Source organism: Ipomoea nil, unplaced genomic scaffold (genome assembly GCF_001879475.1).
Source record: "Ipomoea nil cultivar Tokyo-kokei standard unplaced genomic scaffold, Asagao_1.1 scaffold3069, whole genome shotgun sequence".
Classification (NCBI taxonomy): Eukaryota; Viridiplantae; Streptophyta; class Magnoliopsida; order Solanales; family Convolvulaceae; genus Ipomoea; species Ipomoea nil.
In genome coordinates, this window is record NW_017619497.1 from 6,200,473 (window position 1) to 6,222,269 (window position 21,797).

At 37.2% G+C, this 21,797-nt stretch overlaps 5 protein-coding genes across 6 annotated transcripts; 2 read left to right on the forward strand and 3 right to left on the reverse strand.

The window, feature by feature from the left end:
- Positions 1-586: 586 nt before the first annotated feature.
- Positions 587-3,059, forward strand: LOC109165437. The gene is made up of 2 exons (XM_019314192.1): positions 587-2,024; positions 2,714-3,059. Exon 1 carries the CDS (start codon positions 887-889, stop codon positions 2,009-2,011), a length of 1,125 nt encoding a protein of 374 aa, XP_019169737.1. The 5' UTR covers positions 587-886; the 3' UTR covers positions 2,012-2,024; positions 2,714-3,059.
- A 71-nt stretch (positions 3,060-3,130) lies between these two features.
- Positions 3,131-6,286, reverse strand: LOC109165438 (putative pterin-4-alpha-carbinolamine dehydratase). Its single transcript, XM_019314193.1, has 7 exons — positions 6,156-6,286; positions 6,018-6,064; positions 5,651-5,748; positions 4,840-4,925; positions 4,369-4,492; positions 3,645-3,713; positions 3,131-3,453 (listed from the first exon to the last, which is right to left on the reverse strand). Exons 1-7 carry the CDS (start codon positions 6,207-6,209, stop codon positions 3,347-3,349), a joined length of 585 nt encoding a protein of 194 aa, XP_019169738.1. The 5' UTR covers positions 6,210-6,286; the 3' UTR covers positions 3,131-3,346.
- A 135-nt stretch (positions 6,287-6,421) lies between these two features.
- LOC109165439 (coatomer subunit zeta-1-like) lies at positions 6,422-8,812 on the forward strand. The gene is made up of 6 exons (XM_019314194.1): positions 6,422-6,533; positions 6,951-7,110; positions 7,838-7,985; positions 8,069-8,146; positions 8,297-8,381; positions 8,496-8,812. The coding sequence occupies exons 1-6, from the start codon at positions 6,531-6,533 to the stop codon at positions 8,553-8,555; spliced, it is 534 nt and encodes a 177-aa protein (XP_019169739.1). The 5' UTR covers positions 6,422-6,530; the 3' UTR covers positions 8,556-8,812.
- A 378-nt stretch (positions 8,813-9,190) lies between these two features.
- LOC109165435 (zinc transport protein ZntB-like) lies at positions 9,191-14,529 on the reverse strand. The gene is made up of 8 exons (XM_019314189.1): positions 14,355-14,529; positions 13,338-14,196; positions 12,028-12,216; positions 11,702-11,793; positions 11,499-11,558; positions 11,344-11,413; positions 10,299-10,502; positions 9,191-9,802 (listed from the first exon to the last, which is right to left on the reverse strand). The coding sequence occupies exons 2-8, from the start codon at positions 14,007-14,009 to the stop codon at positions 9,416-9,418; spliced, it is 1,674 nt and encodes a 557-aa protein (XP_019169734.1). The 5' UTR covers positions 14,010-14,196; positions 14,355-14,529; the 3' UTR covers positions 9,191-9,415.
- Positions 14,530-15,191: 662 nt separating this feature from the next.
- LOC109165618 lies at positions 15,192-21,797 on the reverse strand. 2 transcript variants are annotated; one of them, XM_019314461.1, is made up of 10 exons: positions 21,407-21,797; positions 20,507-20,550; positions 20,049-20,142; positions 19,832-19,940; positions 18,174-18,802; positions 17,656-17,938; positions 17,252-17,531; positions 16,883-17,044; positions 15,910-16,368; positions 15,192-15,811 (listed from the first exon to the last, which is right to left on the reverse strand). In XM_019314461.1, exons 1-10 carry the CDS (start codon positions 21,582-21,584, stop codon positions 15,503-15,505), a joined length of 2,547 nt encoding a protein of 848 aa, XP_019170006.1. In that variant the 5' UTR covers positions 21,585-21,797; the 3' UTR covers positions 15,192-15,502. The 2 variants fall into 2 exon arrangements, with proteins under 2 accessions (XP_019170006.1, XP_019170007.1); XM_019314462.1 differs by having other exon boundaries at positions 16,883-17,041; positions 21,407-21,794.

Below are 21,797 nucleotides of genomic sequence, written 5' to 3' on the forward strand. Positions count from 1 at the left end.
ATAAAAAGTAAATCCAAGTCCTTTGCTGTTTGCTCTGCCGTTCAGCTCATATTATCACGGGTATCTCTCGTGAATGTTTTATTTGATTTCTTTATGGTTTATTATCAAAAGTTCTATATTATGTGTTATGGTGTTTACATAGTCCATATCCAAAGTCTAATATATAACAAAATAGCAATCCAAAGTTCAAACGGTATTCGGTTCAGTTCGGGTTTTTACCGAACAAATTCAGTTCGGTTCGAGTTTTTACCGAACCGTTCGGTATACAAGAATCTATTACCGTTCGGTTGTTCGGTATATTACCGAATCTAACTAGTTTGGTACGGGTCGGTTCGAGAAAACTAAACTGAATTGCCCACCCTTAAAGTTAATTATCAAAATGGTCCCTTGATTAGAGCAAATTACCAATTTGGTCTCAAGTTAACGGTTAACTAACAGTCGAACAAACGGAGGACCAAATTGATTAAGATTTTTAAAGTTGAAAGACTTAATTGATCAAAAAAATAGTCAAGGACTAAATTAATAATTTCACTATAGTCAAGGACCCATTTTGATAATTAACTCTTAAATTTATAAAATTCTGATACAAAAATCATACTTCACTCACTCGCTACTCCTTTACGCCTAAGTGCATAGTGCATTTACGGAATTACGGATTGTACTATGACTTAAAGTAGGTTTAAGCACTAGTGGAGCAGTAATGGTGTTTTCACCAATAATTAATGCATCACTTGTTAGTTAACAGTGAGATTCAGTGAGCGGCGATAGATGAGTGAAGAAATTAATAAAAGATTCCAAAGGAGCTCTCAAAGGCAGAAGAAGAAGCTTTGTGCTGGAAACTGATAGTAAAGGGGAAGTGAACCGCAAAAAAAATCTTGTTGGTGTAATGGGTTTCACCATGGGTCTGAACATGCTTCTCTTGATGGCTATGGTGGCCACCAACATCCTCTCCCTCTACCACCTCTCCTCCAACATCCAGTCCAATTCCCCCGCCCCCAATGTCGCCGCCGTCCCCGACCACCTCATCCGCCAGCTCCAAACCATACGCGCCACCATCAACCACCTCACCAGCCTCCAGTCGCCGGCTCCTCCGTCTTCCAGGAAACCTTCCGTTTCTATCCCTTCCGATCTTCTTCTCTACGCCCATATGTCTCCCATAGCTTCTGCTTGTAAGGACTACCCGGATTTGCTCCATCAGTACATGAATTACACTCCTTTTGCCCTCTGCCCTGCGGATTCCGCGATTGCCGAGTCTCTGATTCTCCGCGGCTGCCACCCTCTCCCGCGGCGGCGGTGCTTCTCCCGGACCGCCACCGCCGCGCCGACCTCCTCGCTCCCGAAGAATCCGTTTTCCAGTCTGCCGGAAAACGCGGTGATTTGGAAGAATTACAACTGCAAGAGCTTCAGCTGCCTGGCCAAGTCCAACCCTGCAATGGGGTTTGATATGAAAATTGAGCAATCCAGATTCTTCTCATCCAAATCGGATCTAGATCTGCCAATTCCACAGCTACTGCAAATTGCCAAATCAGCCAAGAGTGTGATTAGGTTAGGGCTGGACATAGGCGGTGGGACAGGCACCTTCGCGGCACAAATGAAACTGCAAAATATGACAGTGGTGACCACCACCATGAACCTCGGGGCGCCCTACAACGAGGCCGTGGCACTGAGGGGGTTGGTGCCACTACATGTGCCATTGCAGCAGAGGCTGCCAGTGTTTGATGGAGTGATGGATCTTGTGAGGTGTGGGCATGCTGTGAATAGGTGGATTCCTGCAACTATGATGGAGTTCTTGTTCTTTGATGTGGATAGAGTGCTGAGAGGTGGTGGGTACTTTTGGCTGGACCATTTCTTCAGCAAAAAAGTGGATTTGGAAAAGGTCTTTCAGCCATTGATTTGGAAGCTGGGGTACAAGAAGGTGAAGTGGGCTGTGGCAGACAAGACTGATACTTCTGGGGTGAAGAATCAGGAGGTTTATTTGACAGCCCTTCTGCAGAAGCCTGTATCCAGATGAGACCTCAGAGGAGGTAATCTTGAGGTTCTTATTACTATGTTTCCTTATTTATAGAACAGTTGATCAAAACTAAGAATTCAACCAGTAAACAAGAGCATAGGATTAAGAATGTCTGGTTCTTGATGTTGATGTCCAGAAATAGCAAAAGAAGTTGAACTTGTAGATTAACTAATCCAGAGACTTTCTAGTTTCTATCCCTCAATGGCCTGTCAATTCTGTTTGCATTATCTTCTGATAGCTTCAGGTTATCAGTTATCTACCTTCACCAGTAGAAGTTGTATAAACAATAATATACCTTACCATATAAAGAACCAGACATGTTTGTTCAGTTTGTTCTATAGCAATAGCTTCTTCTTCTTCTAATCTGGTAAACTATCTTGTCTCCCTATATGGTAAGTGGTATATTCCCAGTGGGAAGATATTGACATTCCATATATATGTACTCCATACTAAGTTATACCTTGACAACTGCATGTGTTATATATGTAAACCCCATAAAGTCATGATGGCTAAGATTAACTGACGACGATGATAATGATGGACATGAAACCATCTATTTAAGTCCTACTTGGACAACCAAAATCGGGGAATGATTAAGATATAAGAACAGTGTTTATTACAAATCTGATAACATCTTCACTAGCTGTTAAGGCTGAATCAATGTTTTGATGCATACTAAAGTTCTTATTGGCTGTTTTGCAGGTGATATCACTAGATCTTTTGGGTTCTTGAATGACAAACTCTCTCAGCAAATGTTTATATCCAATCTACAATGCCAAGCCTTTTCCCTTCAAAATCTGAAGAATGCAAATTACTTGGCATTGGAGCTTGGAATTTTTGCATTAGCAGTTGCAGTTGACAGAAAGGCATCAGATTGGGAAATGGTGGTGGAGATTACAATGATATTATTGGATTGAATAGGCATCCATTTTATTTTTTCTTTTGAAGGTTTTAGTGAGAGGAGGGGTGTTAGATGTTCTTTACATGAACTTGTACTATTATGGCACTTCAACCTCAAATCTATATGTATTGAACTTCTAAGTTCTAACAATGGCTTGAGCCTACTAACTACAGAAGCAATGTGCATGAGGAACCAGAAAACTCAAACTTTCAGAGTGAAAACATGGAATAAATGTATCATGTTATCAAAATTGCAGTGTGTGATTACAGAACAAGCTTTATGTTAAAACTTAAAACCACCCACAAAATTTACCTTAAAACCAGAAAAGAAACAAGATTAAGGTTTAACTGACAGACTTAAGATTCACATCCACATATGTTGCTTTACAATGGAAGAAACAACTTATTCATTGGTTTCAAACCTCAGTTGGAAGATTAAGAGCTGGGTACTGTAGGTTTAGCAACTTCCCTCCTCAGAAGCTCTTTAACATTGAGCCTATCAATCTTGACAGCAAGTATGAAATCATTTTCTGTAAGTCCACCTGCAGGAATTCAGATCATACCATAAATATACTATGCAAGCACTCCAGAAAACCAGTTTGGGAAAATGACAACATGGTGTTTATTTTTGGGACAGAATAGGAGTATTCAGTACAGACGTACATATATTGGAAGATGATAGTCAATGAGAAATATAAATTAATCAAAACTGCTGATCTGAGTAAATCCTTACCCACGGCATGTGTCCATATATCAATTTTCACATTGTTCCATCCGACAAGATGGAGATCTGGATGATGACCTGCATCCCAGAACAAGAAATCACATTTACTATGGAGGTTAAAGTCATCTTCTAGCAAAAGCAATCTATTTGTGGAAGTTTTCACTGAAAGAGAAAGAAGGTAAGTGGTAAAGGGGAAAACAAATTTGTCTTTCAGTTTTTAACTCAATTGGTATAAACCACACAATGCAGATAGCATTTATGGTAACATTCAAAAATCACTGATTAATGATAAAACATAGGCAATTTATAAGTACTACAAGTGCCAGAAGCAAAACTGCTGATAACATCATGGAAGTAATCCTTCATTAGAAGTTATGGTTCCAGATCAAGATTTAAAGTCTTCGAAGATATGCATATCTAGAAGCCTTTAAAACTCACCAAAAAAAAATATCTAGAAGCCTTTAAATAGATTAAACCCTCATGAACTAAGGTGAAATTGAACAAGGGTTTGCTACAAGAGAACTAGCTTCCCATTAGACCTCATCAAAATTATACTTCAAAGCCATCACATGTATAGGCAGTAGACATGTTTGACAACAATTGAAAGTATTCACAGAAGCAGATTACCATCAAATGGAAGAACACACATATATGAATGGATAAAGACATAAATCCCCAAGTGAAGATATCTGAAGATTCTACACAATTAAATCGTAGGTAGATTATGAAACACCTTCTGTCTCTGCAAGACTAGCAACCAGTTCAAAGAAGTTGAGTCCTTTAATGAAAGTTTTGACTTTCCAAGACCTGTGCAACTTCAGTATTCCACCCTCATTGACCAAACTCCATTCAGGTACCTAAACATGGAAATGAATAAAATTATGTAACAAGGAAGATTGTATAGAGAGTATATGCCTTGGAAGGAAGAGAAGAGGACAGTGGGTAAGAAGAAAGGTGGAACAGCTTCTGACATTCAAACTGAAGGGTGGTTAACAAAGCTCAATTGACTATGACGATAGAAAAAGGTAAAAGGCAGATTAGGGTTTCACAAATGAGTCACCATAAGGTATCAAGAGTTATGAGTTTTCCAGTTTGGGTGCCTTGTCGTGGAACTTGAGATGTTTGTCAAGATTGTACTTTTAAGCTCTACAATTTAGTAGCAGAAAACAGAGAGTAGGCATAAGACAGTAATGGGCAGTCAAACCTGTGACATCAATGTATTTGCAGCTTCTTCAGTCATAGGCCTCAAGTCCTTTGTGTTGCATGGCACACATTTCTTGATTGACAAATCTGACATATCAACCAAACAATTGAAAAACCACCCTTTTAGTACCCCATTCTACAGCCACCAACTTAAAAAAAGGAAAAATTAGAAACAAAAACAAACACAAATTAAAGGAAAGAATCAAAGAGAAAACAAAAACATGATTCCAGAGTGAGAAGGATCGTGCAAACCCAGAAAAATGTAGGAATATAACTAACCGAGAAATCATGGTATGCCCTTAAGAATAAGAAAATCTGAAGATTATTATGAAGGTTTGGTTGCTAATTTTTAACTTCTAAGTTAAGAAATCTTTCGAGCACCAAACAACTAAGACCCTGAAGAGTAAAAATTACTCTGAAGCAAGAGAATAAAGAGAGAAGAGTGGCAATTATGATTTTTTGTTACACATAACCAAAAAAGAATGTCTCCCTACAACACCTCCCCAATGAAAACCCCTTTCTCCCACTGCCTGAAAGCACAATGAACACCCCCCCTCCCACAAAATAGAGAGGAAAAAGAAAGAAGAAAAATGGCTTTGCTTTCTGGAAGGGAAACACGGCAGAAGCAACCTTTCACGGGATTAAATTTTTGTTGCACTTGACCACACATTTAATTTGAATCCCCAATAAATCAAAAAATGACACTCAAAAAGTTCCTACTCCCAAAAAAAAAAAAAAAAAAAAAAAAAAGAAGAAGAGGAAATCACACTTAACAAGAATGTCTAAACATGCTAGTTAATGCAATGACGCACCTTCAGCGGTACAAAAAGCCCTAATTCCATTATAGATGTTTCTATTTGATGTCACTCCAACATGAACCTGGAGTATTCCAGCTACAGAAATACTTGAGCTGTAGGTGAATGCAAAACATAGAAATGATACAATTATTTTTAAATGCAGAAGAGAAGTAGATTCCAGCATTCCTGTAATCTGATTGTGATAGAAATTATGCACAAGAAACACATAATTGTATTACAAATTTAAAATTACATGTAAAATTATAAATTACACCTTATACAATACTCAGGAGACAATTACACTGCATATATACACATATCCCTAACTAAAAATGTCCTGTCAAAGAAGAAATGATAATTCCAGAAAGAAATAGAAAAATACCGTCCATGAGCTTTGCTGAAGCCATGAGAAGATGCTTTCAGTGGAACCTGCGAAAATTCAACAGAACTCTAGTCCAACACAGCCAAATATATACACACACATAAGCATACATATACAGAGAGATAGAGAGAGAGTTACCTGAGCGTTTGAGAGAGAGGATAGACGAGAATGAAGTATTCGAATCATCGACATCGGCCACAAAGGTTGTGGAAAAGTTGGTTACGCTTCAGGAAAAAAAAAAAAAAAAAAAAAATGGCGCCGGAAAAATGACGGCGAATGTGATGGACTGGTGACGATGCAGCTTCGGCCCAATATATAATTGGGCCTAGATCTGGCCCATCTATATAATGTTGATTTAAATTATAATTATAATATTATAATTATAATTATAATATAATAATTATAATAGTTACACCATACTTACAGGTACTCTCTCTCTTCCAGAAATTCTCTCTCTCTCAGTTGTCCGGAGGTGCGGAGATCTTTCCGTCAAGACTCACTAGCTTCCTCACAATGGTCAGCTCTCTCTCTCTCTCTCTCTCTCTCTCTCTCTCTCTCTCTCTACGTTTGTATGTATTCTGTAGGTAATATAATGAATTTTAAGTTTCATTTACATATTTATAAAATATATTGCGAAATTTGTACAGTTTGATTTTGATAATTACTATACACATTTTCAGAATTTCGCGGAATTATTGGAATTCCTTTTGATTTACTTGAACTTGATATCCTTCATGAAAATTATCAAAAACTGGAAATGAAAAAGTATCAGTGATATTTTTATCAGATCTAAAACCCTGCTGTCAAAAATGCGAGAAGGTAAAGTAGAAAAAAACAGTGATAACTGATAAAAGGATATGTGAAAAGGGAAAAGTTGGAAAACAGTTGTGCTGGATGAATTAATGACTTGGGAGAACGCATTCGTGTGTGTAGGACTATTGCCCTTCGGTTAAGAATGTTTTACTTCTGGATTCGGAAGGAAAGCGTGTTGCTGTCAAGTACTATACAGACGACTGGCCTACGAATGCAGCAAAGGAAGCTTATGAGAAGGCCCTATTTGCCAAGACTCAGAAGACTAATGCTAGGACAGAAGGTTAGGTCGTGCTTTCTCTGTACATTTGAGGCTTTTTGGATTTGGTTTTGTTCAGTGAATTTTAGTGGTTTTGCCATTATGAATCTTCTTGTCTTTCATGATTGTTGATGCTATTTTACACGGTTTTAAGTGGTTTGTGGGACTTTTGTTTTGTAACCAATTAAAGAGTTTCTAGTATTGAACTCTTCAATAGTTTTCAGGCGTATCACATTGAAAATAAGAACTTGTTGCACTTAAGCATATCTCCAGCCATAGTTGACATTCTGCTGTGTTGCCTCTTGAACGGTAGACCGTTAGCCATTTTTGTCCCATACTTGACTCAGAACCACAAATGGTGTGTTGGTGTGTAATTGAATGTGATATATAATGAATATCTTGTACCCATCAATCCAGGTTTATATTAGGCAGAGAGTCTGATTGACTAACAACTTCTAGTTATTCAGAGTGAAGAATTCTTTATTGGGACCTTAGATTTATGGTATACGACTTAGACAGTCTTGAAGGGGTTAGTGCTTCTGCTTGCACTCTTATCCTTTACCTAAAACTCAAACTTTTTTATGCATATGAGCTCACAATCATGAATAATGGCTAGATTTTGAGGGTATTTAACTGCTTTATTATATTCTATACCTCATCTCCTATAGTATATGGCCCTTCCCCAAGGGTGAGATGGAAACGGGGATTCTGCTTTGCTCTGTTGAATCTAACTCCTTGTCTTTGTCTGCAGCGGAAATAACGATGTTTGAGAATAACATTATTGTTTACAAGGTTGTCCAAGATCTTCATTTCTTTGTTACGGGAAGTGAAGAAGAAAACGAGCTTATTCTATCCACAGTGCTCCAAGCGTTCTTTGATGCAGTTGGTATTCTACTTAGGTAAGTTGCAAGAGCAAGCTTAACCATCTTATACTGGGTTTTTAAAAGCAATTATGAACTCATTATTGCAAATGCTCTCTCAGGGGAATTGTAGAAAAGAGCGAGGCACTTGATAATTTGGATCTTATTCTTCTGTGTCTGGATGAAATAGTTGATGGCGGGTAAGATTATTTTACCCCATCTTACCCCAAAAAACGGACGTGTGTAGATAAACTATATCTGGATTTTTAGGCATATTAGTAAAAGTTTATAAAGACCGAGTTAGTTAAAAACTTAACAAAGCTCTACGTGTTTGCGTAAATGTTATGCAGAATTGTTCTTGAGACGGATGCAAATGTTATTGCTGGTAAAGTTGCCAGTAATAGCTTGGATGCTGCAGCACCTTTGACCGAGCAGGTAATTTTTGGCTCTCTGTTTATCCTCACTACTTCAAGATGCTCAAGCCTATTACATCGTCGAACAATATCTTGTGAACTTAACCGTATCTCTTCGATTCATTCTTTTCTACAGACCATTAGTCAGGCATTTGCTACTGCTCGCGAACATCTTACCAGATCTCTTCTGAAATGATGTGTTGAAATAACCATAGGGAATGAACGAAGGATCACCATATATAGTAAATGCTGATAGGTGGTGCTCATCTATTTCATGTGAGGATAGCAACTTGTATTGTGAATATATATTAATCCTTTGTCCAACTTACCTATAATCTATGGATTTTTGCACCCATTTATTGAGGATTTTTATGACATTAAGTTTACTGTATTATGTAGATGACCAAACTCCCTTTGGTATATGCTCCATTTTGGGTAAAATTGTTTGTTTCATTGCACTGTTTATATGCTTTGTTCATCTTTCCCTACCTTTAGCTGTACGAGGGGACATTCCCTCTCCCTCCTATATTATCCCAATCCCCAAATTAGTCATTCAAATAACTACACAAACAAAAGGGAGGAGTACAAGTTTAGGTTAGTTAACTTAGGAGTGTAATTGAATCGAGCTGAGGGATTAGCCAATGCTCGAAGCTTAATTTGAGGTCTAAATTTTTGTCATGATATTTGTGAATTCAAGCTATTGGAGCTTGGTTTGAATGTGTTTAATAACAATTCTTTTACACAAATTATATTAATATTTAATAAGCATTTCACAATTAAATATTATTACAAAAAATCAATATTGCATCTTGATTCTGACCATTATATATATATAATAATACAGAGTATACAAATAATATTAGCTACATTTATAATATATGTATAAAAAACTTGATTGAGCACGTTGGCTACTTAGACTGACTACTAAGATGCTCAAATTTGGTAAGATTCGTTGTTCAAACTACTCGAACTCAACTCAATTGGACAACAATCAAATCGAATTCAAATATTCATCGAATCAAATGCACATGAATAGCTTGACACTTACCCCATAAGCTAAGTGATGAGAACAAAATCTGCTCTTTGTGCAAACCTATCAGCAGCTGTTGGGGGCAAGTTATGTCGAGAAAGAGGTTGACGAACCTGAGCATGAGTTTCAGCCTCGTGTTGAAACATCTTCACTAGCTCTTGCAATTCCAACTTCCTGACTTCAACCTGCTCTTCCCTGAAGGGCTTTCTCAACCCCAGATATATCGACCCGACAATAATCAGCAAAATGCCGAGAAAAACAAGGATTCCTGTAAACAGACCGAATGCATATGGCGTATTCTCAGCGCCTGGGATTCCATCCACATTGATTCCAAAAAGCCCTGTTATGATTGTTAGAACAAGGCCACATCCACCGAAGACTGCCAAATTATGGGTAACTGTAAGGCTTCTATCCTGGCAAATAGCACAAGTTAGATGCACCACGCATTAGAAGTAAATCATTGATATTTATAGTTCCATTGGATATATCATAACAGAGAACATCATTAAGCATATGAAGACAACAAGTCCTCCCTCCTACACAAGCACAATTGCACAAACATGTATTATTCATTTACTAAAAAGCACATCTGCGGTCTGCCTTGTGCTCACACAAAAACAATCCTTTCTCCCCCCTTAACATATCACAAAAAAAAAAAAAAGTAAAAAAAAAAAATCACGAATATGACAGAGTGGAACAAATTCAAAAAGTGGATGCCTACCACAATTTAGTGACTATAAATCTATAATAGAAGATTAAGGGAATGTGCCTTGTAATTTGGCTATGCATGATAATGCCAACCAAACATGGAAATATGGACATATATTGTGTTGAAACTGTAGTGTTAATGTGTTATCATCCCAAACAATATAGAAATATACTTGTATGCACTTGCATTTGTAAACGAACCTGCAACCATGCACGAACATTGCTCTGCATGACATCCTGAATAGTAAATAAGCGCCCGCGGACTGCTTCTTGCTCCTCGATCATCTCCCTTGTACTCTTTTTTATTCCTTCCAGCAGACTTCTTGTTGCACTCCCCCTCAAATGTTGGAGAAGCTCAAAAACAATCTCCTCCCTTGCATGCAGCGACCACTTAACTCTGATAACCTGAAATTCATGTAGTCAGTAGGAGATAAATTATTTACTTTTTGCACGTACTGAAATTTAAAATGCATGGCTGTCACAAGCCATAGTCCAAAATATAATTCAGTTATATAATATATTAATGAACAGTGCAACTTAGTTACATAACTGAGAATGTGCAATTTGACTGCACTGACCTCTTTCGATATTTTACATCTGGTAAATTGCATATTCAATTATTCACACTGATACCATTACCAATGACACAAATGGTTAAAATTTCTTGCTGCCTAATATTGCAGTTCTGACTTGAATTTGATAACTGAGAATGTGCAATTTGACTGCACTTTATATACCTCTTTCAATATTTTACATCTGGTAAATTGCATATTCAATTATTCACACTGGTACCATAACCTATGACATGAATGGTTAAATTTTCTTGCTGCCTAATATTGCAGTTCTGACTTGAATTTGATGTAGTAGAATGGAAGAACTCACATAAAGAAGCATTTAATATGACCTCAAGTGTAGTTTAGTAAGAAAAAAATGAAAGACAAAAAATCTTAAATATCACTCCTCTCAAAATATCTGATAATATTTACATTCTCACACTCCTTTTGGCTTCTAAATGGGATGCAATTTTACAGTAAACACGGTTCAATTCAAATGCGACCTAAAACTTCTACACAAGCAGATCATAAGGGACAGAAACACATAATGCACAAGAAAACTATTCTATATACAGAACTCTTCAATCATTGGCATTACACATGCTCAACAAAACTTGCCATGATTGACTCTTTAATGTTGTTCTGAAATTTTGAAGAAACTAATGCCTCTAAGAATGGGTTGGAAGGCAGACCTGTCTTGATAATCTCCTGATTTCCTGGTTGAGGATTATACCAAATAGATTTGGATCTTCTTGGTTCCTCCTATGCACAAAGAAAGAGCCTTGATAAAACAGTGTGACAGAAAGGGCAATAATCTATCCTATGATAACAATGAAGTGCAAGATACCTGTCCACAAACTTCAATTCCACTTCATCAGCAACACCAAATATTGATTTACGAAATAATCTTGACATTGAAGAACATCAAGTTGATATCAATCACCATGATAGTAACCAATGAGCAAATCTATAAGTATGAATTTTATACTACTTAGACCAACTCAGAGGTGCATACTTGTAACTATAATGATATGAAAGAATGATTATTACCTGTCATCCCAACGTGCTAGGCGGCTGGCTAAATGTGCAATTATCTCGTGTACTGTTCTTGGTGTATTATAACAACCAGCAAAAAGAAGTTCCTGGAATGAAGAAATCGTGCATAATAGACTAAAAGAGTAGAACAATTAAAGTTAATAGAAGACAATAATAAAAATATATATATTTCTAAATAATCTATAGTCTTGACCAAAAAAAAAAAAAGTTAGTTAAAACTATAAGATCCAGTGCACATTCTATTTAATGTTTAAACCCCAAAAGGCACCAAATGATAATGGCCACAGAAACAAGGGGAAGAAGTCCTTGAAAGAGAATACCTGAACTTCTGTAATTCCCAAAACATTCACACCTTTTGCTGATCCTTTGATATGCAAAGCAGTAATTAGAAAGTTCTGAACTTGGAAAGAACGAAGTACAATAGGAATGTCATCTTCATCATGATATGGATCACCAGCAGATTGCCCCAATAGCTCAAATAATAACCCTCCAGCCACCCTGACTGGAACCTGAACAAATTTAAAGCACATCAAAATGGCACCACAATCACCATCTTCAAGCCCCTAAAAGTAATTTCCCCCTATCCTTCATACGATGGCATTGCTTATTTGCTATGTTAAAGATCATGATAAGATCAGAGACTTGATGCCTATGACACTCAGATTTTATGTTGTTAACTTTATAAGTATGCTATTATATATTCTGTAATTTTGTTATCATGGTTTGAAAATCTCAAATTGAATATATGATTAACAGTATACTTATAGTTCAAGAAGTTTATGAAGGATATTCATAGTTCCTACTCAAGGCAATAGTTGTCTTTTAGCATAAACTTAATTAAGAAGTTTTATTTGAATATTGTTTTAAAATAATTAATAAATTAAAAAGGAAAGATAAAATCAAGGGTATTTTAGTCTTCACAAAAATGAACAAATTAGGCACTTTTCTATATCGTATAGACATCCTTCCAGTTTATTCAATATAGTTTGACAGTGACAGTGACTACACATGGTTTAAGCACTAAAAGTAGTTAGAGACCAAGAATGGAATAGCATTTCTAGAAATGGATGTATGTTGAGCCACTTTTAAACATTTTTGACATTGAAATTTGAAGTTATTCTATATCATTTCTTTTCAAGATGATGTATTTTGAAAAGTTGAATATGAAAACTGGAAAAAGATAGAATCAGAAAGTGAAGACAAAAAAGTTCCCAAAATGGAAATGTATAACATTCTAAGGCATTCCAAAAGTAAAGCATGGCACATGAGTTGGAACAAAAGGAGTAAAAATTCATTGCCATTCAGAAAACAAAACAGAATAGCATAATGGTCAGGTTAATGCAAGTATCTAACATACTCTGTAGTACCTTAGTGCCAAACCAAAATATATATATATATATATATATATATAGATAAAGTATGCAATCCATTGGAAATTTTACCATCACCATTGTTGACTACCTCACCTCCAAGGGGAAACCCTCAATGCACAGTAAAGAAGTTATAATTTAAATGTGAGCACCTTCTTAAAAATGCAATATGTTTGTAACCATCATAGAGTTGTGATATTTCATGAAAGGCATACAGTTCATCAAGCAAAAGTGGAAAACAAACCAAGAACTCATTCTACCTCATAAAGTAGATGTTTCATCTTTTCACTAATCAGCCGGCTCTCATCTCTTAAAGCATTGCTGATTGCAGGATGCAGCCAATCAGCATTGGTAAGCCATGAATCCACAAAAGGATGACCAGCAGCAACATGACACCACCATATAGGCCCTCCTGGACGTTCCCAGTAAGGAGCAGCTACATCAGCAACAGTGAGGTCATCTTCACCGTCCCTGAAATCAAACTGCTGACTCGAAAACCCAGCATCCACCTGTACCTTCTGGACAAGTTCTGAAATTCTAGCCCAACCAATAGGAACCCAACGGCTTCCGGCAAGACTATCCATGGCATGAAGTTGAGAGCACTGACTATAAGTCTCATCCCCAGGGGTATTCTCCTGATTTCCCGGCTCAATAAGAGAGGCAGACTCCAGTAAACTCTCCCCATTGGAACTTTGAGCATTAGCCTCATTATGCCTTCCATAACTGCATGCTTGAGTTTTACCATCCCTATCATCAGTCTCAGAACGAGATACAGCTTTGGAATAAGATCTCGTCCTGCCTGCTTTGCTTTGTCCTTTTACAAATTCAAAAGCACAAATCAATCCATCAATCCACAGTTCACTCCTCGTCACGGCATCTTTACTGTAGTTCCCCCTACGGCTCTCAGGCTTCCTTAGCCTACCTTCACCCATGCTACTGGTCACTGTACAAACTACACTCAGAAAAAACCAGAACAAGCTGCAAATGCCGCAGTATGTATCGAGTGACAACAGGTAATAGAATAGTCTTCCGTCGTCAGCTCAACAACCAGAAATTCCTTCGAGAGACCTCAATCAAACAAACTGCTTCGATAACACCATTAATTGCCGGAAACAATAACTGCAATGAAACGGAAACGAGATCATTCCAGAAGAAGAATATAACTAAAATCGGGAAGAACTACGTATAGAAATGCGGAATTCTCAGACAAAAACAGGAAAATTTTCCAATTTCTGGAATTTATTTCTTCAAATACAAAATCGAAGCGTCGAAATTACCTCATGTAATTGCGACTTGCGAGCAGTAATATGCTTGATTGCTTGCCTTCGTACTGCGTAGAGCTTAACCAGCTTAGACTTTAAAGAGAAGCATAATTAAAAGCTACTCGAAAGTCGAAACTACAATGCTCACTATGAAGTCGGGATTCCATTTCGTTACACTTCGGACCATACACTTCGAATCTCTCTTTTACACAAAATTACCGAGCTGTAACCAACTTGGCAAATTATACCATGTACCATAATGGTCTATCGAATCAATTTTAACTTATTTGACCATTATTAATGATTTAACTTAGTTAAAAATTAATATAAATATTTAATTAATTAATTTTTTGTAATTTTAAAAGCCGCTCAAACCAACTAACTAATTAACTAACAGCTACCATTCATTTACCAAACAGGGCCAATATATATTTTTTAATATATTAACCTTGTTTAGTAACATTGATTTATCAGTCAATTTTAACTTATTTAACCACTATTAATTGTTTGACTTGATTAAATAACAAATATTTGATTCATTAACATTTTGTAATAATTTATTATTCCAAAACACTAAAATTTAAAAAGTTTTCAAAACAACTTTTTCAACCAACTTCTTTTTTTTGCATATAATCAACTATTAGTTAATTTTGTCATATTTGCCTATTTGGTGCGTCCTGAACTATTAAGTTTACCACATACTTATTTCCACATTTGATTTTGCTGACTAAATCTCCTAACTACTGGGCAAAAGATCAAATGAGAAATTTATATTTTTCGAGAATAATTGCCAAAGGTTTGATTAGCAGGGGACCTAATATGAGAAATAAATAATAATTGAAATGAGCAGAGGGTGGGTATAGGAGCAGGATGTTGTTGATAACTGTGAGGGGGAAGAAAAAAGGAAAAATTCAAACAGAAGCACAAGAATCCCACTAACACCAACTTAGCTTGCATATCCCTATACTACATTAACTGATGATATAACGGAAAGAAAACGTAAAATACAACCTCTAAGACTCTAAGTACAGGGCAGCAGCCACACAAGCTTTGGGCGTCGAAAATATGGATTATTGCCGCGGCCACAAGCTTGAGGGGCAACTTCTTTATCATTACAAACCCTGAAAAACCCGGAGGCACTAGGGAGTAGGGAGGGAGTAAGATTAGTAGCTGTTTTGCCACAGCTGTTGGGATGATGGCTTAGGCTGGACTTGAGCGTTGCCGCCACCGCCGCCCAACGGGCCGTCTCTAGGGTTCTGCTGCTGGTGGTGGTGGTCCAGCGAGATCCCGGTTTGGGAATGGTAGAAGTTTGGGTTGTAGCCCAACGATGCATAGTTTTGAGATGGCTGTTGAACTTGCCGGAAGCCACTGGGTTGCTGGTTTTGCGCCTGGATATTGTAGTATGTATTGGCAGGAGCAGCTGACATTGTTCGGGAGCCATGGCCGTGGAGCCACATACCTGAATTCTCAACCTGGAAGAAAAACGGAGTTCAGAAGCCTCAAAACGACAGGAGAATAATAATCATTCATCGTAGCAAAACCAAGCACATGCTAGAAAAGAACAGCTTGCCTGTTGAAGAGACATTAAATGATGGTTGTCCTTGTATTGAGAACTAAGCCCGTCATCAATACCCAAAGATGTACTCGGAGCAGCAGAAGGATTCAACGGGAAGCTCCCAGGAATTGTGCCGGTGTTTCCAAAGGCACCGTATCCTGAAGGAACAGTAGCAGAGTGAGGCAAGCTGCTTACTGATACGCTGTTCTTGTAGTTCGGGAGCACTGCTGCCAGAGACTGTTGGTAAGTACTGTTACCAGCAAATGGTTGTTGGAAACCCGGAGGCATATATGTATAGCTCTGATGCATAAAAGGATAGCTAATTATGTTTGCAAAAGGTCCCAAAGGAAGCGTCGGTTGAGAATATGGATGCACAGCAAGGTGTTGCGGTAGAGCAGGCCCTGTGGCAACGTTAGTTCCAGTAAGGGTCTGCTGTGTAGGCTGCGTTGATGAAAAACCAGCAGTCTTCAAAGCCTATTGCATGACAAGACACAACTGGTGAGAACAAAACATAGAACAACAGTGAAAAGCAAGATACGAAGTTGAACTCCCAATTCTTCTCTATTTAGTTTTTAACTTACAGAGCAACACAGAGTTTCAAAGAATTTGCAGAACTCTGTTATTATCACTTTTAGTTTCCTAACTAGTATTGCCTCAATTATAGCATCATAGTATTGTTTATTGTTTTTGTACCATTATTGGGATTAGTATTAGTTAGATCTGTGTGGAGAAATCTATAAATAGTTAAATACTAAAATACCTCCTTTCATTTTGTTTTACGCACCGCCGCTCAAACATTAGCATTTTCGAGTAATAAGAATTTATTTTTATTTGTGGGTATTACCCTGCTATTGACATGTGTAATCAACAGCCTTGTGTGAATGCGGATTTTGTTCGTGAGAGCATCATAAACTACAAATCTAAATTCTTTAGATACATACACACACACAAACATCTATAAAGAGCGAACTTAATAGAGAAACTATACCTCTGGCATGGAAATTGATGAACCACCAACTGATGAAACCGAGTTGCCATATTTTGCAGGCATTGCTTGTGTAGAAAATGGCGAGTATGAAAGATCAGACTCTCTACCAGCATGAACATTTGCTGTCAACAAATTGCTCGGTAAGGAATTACTGTAGCCCTGCTTTGAACCAAAACACCACGGAATAAAGTAGTTATAAGGCAAAGCAAAATACAAAACTTGATCTTTCTGACAAGCTAGATTGAATAAAAATAATGGAAACACATAGCAAGGTTATCTGCTCAAGTACACAATCTAGCTTTATATATTTTACCCTTCAAGACCCAGAAGGGGAAAAAAAAAAAAAAAAAAACCTTTAATAATGCTCACCATGACATTTGAGAAGGGTGCATGATTTTGTGTTTGTGAGCTTGTCTGTGATTGACTAAACACCACATTTAACTGTTGAGCATTTTCATAAGTATAACCAGGTGCAGAAGAAGGAAAGCTGTATTGATTGCCATGTGCAACTTCAGAATGTTCCACTTTCAGTGAATCTGGTTGGGAATCAGAAGGTGATTCATAATTCCCCGAAATTGCTCCAGTCCTATGGAATAAAATACCATCTTGTTCATTTCTGAGATCCTCATCACCATAGTATTCAGAACTTCTGCAAGTAACAACACCAAAAATTAAAAGAAACATTTTTAATCATTTAACAAGCTAAATGCGTAGAGAAAAACCCTCAAGGAGACATCAATTGGGGGAAAAAATCATTCCAATTAGGGACATACCCATTGGTCAAGTGCCCAACCGGCGGAGCATCTGCATCTTTAGATTCTTCTTCCACATCTGTATTTGTAGGAGCAGATGCCAAAGCCCCAGAAAAAGTAGCACTAATTCCAGATCCAAAGCTACCAAAGCTCAGGTGTGAACAGTCTGCAGCTTGAACTTGTAGGTGATCTGGAATAACTACAGCAGGTCCATCCCTTTCAGGTGCCACATCTTGCTCCTCCTGTATGCTAAGTTGTTGCAAGTTGGCAGCAGCTAATGAAACTGAGGCATCAGTATCTTCATCTGTAACAAAAGGAAGAGAATTATAACGCAAACATAAGGTGCATACTATGACATATTTCAAAAGCTGAAACTTTAGCAGTTAACACGCATGCTTTCATGACAATAACCAGCCTTTATGCAACCAAAAAGTGACTACCGTAATCAGCGGCTCACCTCAACTTATGCCAAAATAAATAAGGAACACCAGCAGAACATATATGTAAATATGTCAAAGAAACTCAGCACACAAACTCACCATCATCGCCATCAAAACCATGATTATGAGGCGGATACGTATCAAGGCCACTGTCATGAAGAGAAGATGCTGCTGCAGAATTATCCTCCAGCCACTCTCCATTAGGAAGAGAACCAGACACCACCGGACCAGTACCAACACTATCAATGCCATGATCTTCAGCTCCCTGAACCTCATATGACTGGGGATGTTGGTTAGTTTTGTTAAAGGCAGCATGAGATGAATCAGGATGCAGCTGAGAGCTAGGTGGATCTGAGATAGACGGATTGCAAGCAGTTGATGGCTGCTCAATAAGTGGCCACTCATCATTAGTTGAATCAGGTTGAGCAGGAGAAACCCCTGCGTCCAAGTATACCTCTGAAGCTTTAGAAGTGTTATCACCAGAAAACTGCAAATTATGTTCTAATGCACCAGAAGGTCCCTGGGCATGGTTGTAACTCGCATTGACATTTTGCCATGATTCACTTGTACCATTTGGTGCTTTACCATGTGGCTTACCCATCTTAACAATATCAGCCATTGACACTTGACCTGGAACACCTACCCAAGCAGATTGGTATCCAGAAGAATGCTGGGTGGCTGCTGAAACACCATCAACTAACTTCTGGTTTTCAGTGCCAGCTGCATCACTGGAACACAGGATATTATAAAAGTATTCAGTTGATATTAAAAAAATAATAAAAATAAAACCAGAATTAGATGCAAAAGATTGAGGAATAGTAAAAAAGGATGTCCAAGATATAGGAATTTAGAAAAAGGTGATCTTATATCCATATCAGGTAAATAAGAAAAGAGGAAAGGAACCAGCAAGGACTTGTAAAGCTGTATAACAACTCTGATCTACTCCATTTGTCCCTCAAAACTATCTTGCTTACTTTTTTTGAATGTCTAAATAGAATTGTTGGTGTATAACAATCTTAGTGGATTTATAGGTTAATTTCCAACAATACCCCATTTCAATGATTGAAATTAGTGATAGAGGAAAAGAATATCGCATATATGAAAGGCAAGTTAGAACTCTTCAATTAAGTTAATGGCCAATAGCTAATGTAGCTATTGGCCATTAACTTAATTGAAGAGTTCTAACTTGCCTTTCATATATGTGATATTCTTTTCCTCTATCATTAATTAAATACAGTTGCCTTAATCCCTGTATTTTGTATCAAATGCAAATTATTGGGAGACAAAGGAAGTATACCCAAACTCCGAAGCAACCAACTAAGAAAGAAAATGGAAATTGTAAACTTAATAGTCTAGACTCCATTGTGTTTGATAATAGATGTACAAGTACATGCAACAACGTAAGAATGGAGGCAAACTATCAAATACTTTATAATACAATGTACATACATCGGATGGTACCCAAAGAAGGTATGAGCCATTCTTCAAAAATAGAATGTCCATAAGTTAACAGGGATATAATAAGTGAAGACAATCAGTTACAACAGACACATATTATCATGCTTATTAGAAGACTTCCACTCAATTTTTAATTGAGGCGTATTAACTACTTCTATACACACCTAATGTGCACCAAAAACTACAGCTCTGGGTGATTGAAAATGGCTATAGACATTATCAAGTTGGATATATGATAAATATGAAATCATTAGCCAAAGCAATATGCTACACACATTTGGCAATCCAATAAAACTAACCTGATGGTAGGCAGCCACCTATTTGTAGTACTCCCTGCAGTTCTTGTTGATTTGGTGTTAGTATACCCATTCTCCTTGTATGCATAGGTAGATTTGCCGTGTAGTGACTCTGAACGAAAGATTAGGTTGCATTAACAAATGTTGTATAATGTCACGTGGTAAATCATCAATGTAAATCAATGTCTACAGAAAAGGATAATTTTCAGTATGCAAATACCTGACCCACCACGGCCAGCATACCGATCTGCACTGCCCTTGCCACCACGTGAACTACTAGCACCACGTGGCCTAGATTCAGTGGTGTCCTTATTCTGGAAAAAAAAAAAAAAAAAAAAAAGAGAAGGAACATGATGGCATATAAGACCAAGAGGAAAACAAATACATGCAGCCTTTAACAAGGGATGTAAAGAAATTCAATAGGTAGCCTGGAATCATAGGAAAAGCATAGAAAAGCTCCAAGCACAGTTATTTTCATTGACACAAGCAGGATTTGAAATTTCATTTCACAAACAGTCTTGTCATGAAAGCACCAACACTCTAGAGATTTTCCATCCCTTGTATAGATCTTAGAATCGTCCAAGTAACATAGAGCAGCATTATGGTAAACCAAGAAAAAAAAGCATGAGCTAAACAAAGAATTTCTTTAAGCATTATGCTTACAGAACAGCCACGCACCTCTTTTCTTTTATCTCGTTTGCTCTTCACCTCATGAAAAGGATCTAAAAAATCAGTAACATTGGATTAGAAAGGATAAAATAGTTGCCAAGACACCTATTCATGATGATGCAAAACTCCCACTATTAATACTATTGAAGAAAAAAAAATACACAGTATTACATAAGAGAAGCACAACATTCTCAAAGGTTCAAACAAAATTGTGATGGTATGTAGACTAAAATGAAGATGCAGCAGCGCAAGCAGCAGTCTCTTAGTGATGGCATGGCAAATCTTTTGCTAGTATTAAAATCCAAAATAATAGAATAAAAATCAACTAATGCACACATAAATTATATTAATATATTTTATATACTGCAATTAACTGCCAGAAGATCGTTTAGGTTTCACATATTCACCATACAACTAACAACTTTCACAATAAATCTTGGCCAAGTATCAACTCCAGTACTCCACAAAGCTGAGACAGATCAAAAGATTGCAAAAGCCAAAAGGTATTAAGCAATACAAAACTCAGCATTCCTCAGCCAATTAGGAGAAACTGAAAGTTCCAACCTTTTTTATCTTGTTTGACATCAACCAAAATAAACACCTGTCTTTGACTAAGAATAGTTTTTTGCCAATGACCCTAAAAAGGAATTTTTTTTATTTTTTTTTTTTGGTATACAAAACAAAATTTCAAAAACAAATTGAAGAGGAAAGGACACTATCTGGAGGTTTTCCATTTAACGAAACAATTACTACACTAAACATCAACCAGAGGGTGACAAAAAGAGGAAAAATCATGCACAAAGCCTCACAATATATACAGAACAATAATCCTAAATCGCAAAAGATATCATTATTATGCAACAGAGAAACAAAGGCTATAGCTTTTAGGGCTTTTGGTGAAGGAGAGACCTTGAGAGAGGAGCCTATTGACGGCTTCGTTAGGGTCCATATTACACTCTTTAAGAGCGGCGTAGATCTCAGACTCGGGATAGTTTCTCACTATCTCCTTCAAGCTCTCCACTATCTTACGCGACCCCGACGGAATCATAGCCACTCCGCCACCATTGTTACTGCCTCTGCTACTCATCCTTCCCTTTCCTCCCTCTAAAAAGAGCAGTAGTATATATATATCTATCTATATATATATATTCCTTCCTTTAGATCTGTTGCCGATGCTTTGCTCTTCTCTCTTTCTCTCTTTCTCTCTTTATAATCGCACTCGAAGACACGAACAGTGAGAACTTTCCTTCATCTCTCTTCTCTCTCTATATATGTATCATGTATGTATAGAAATAGAATC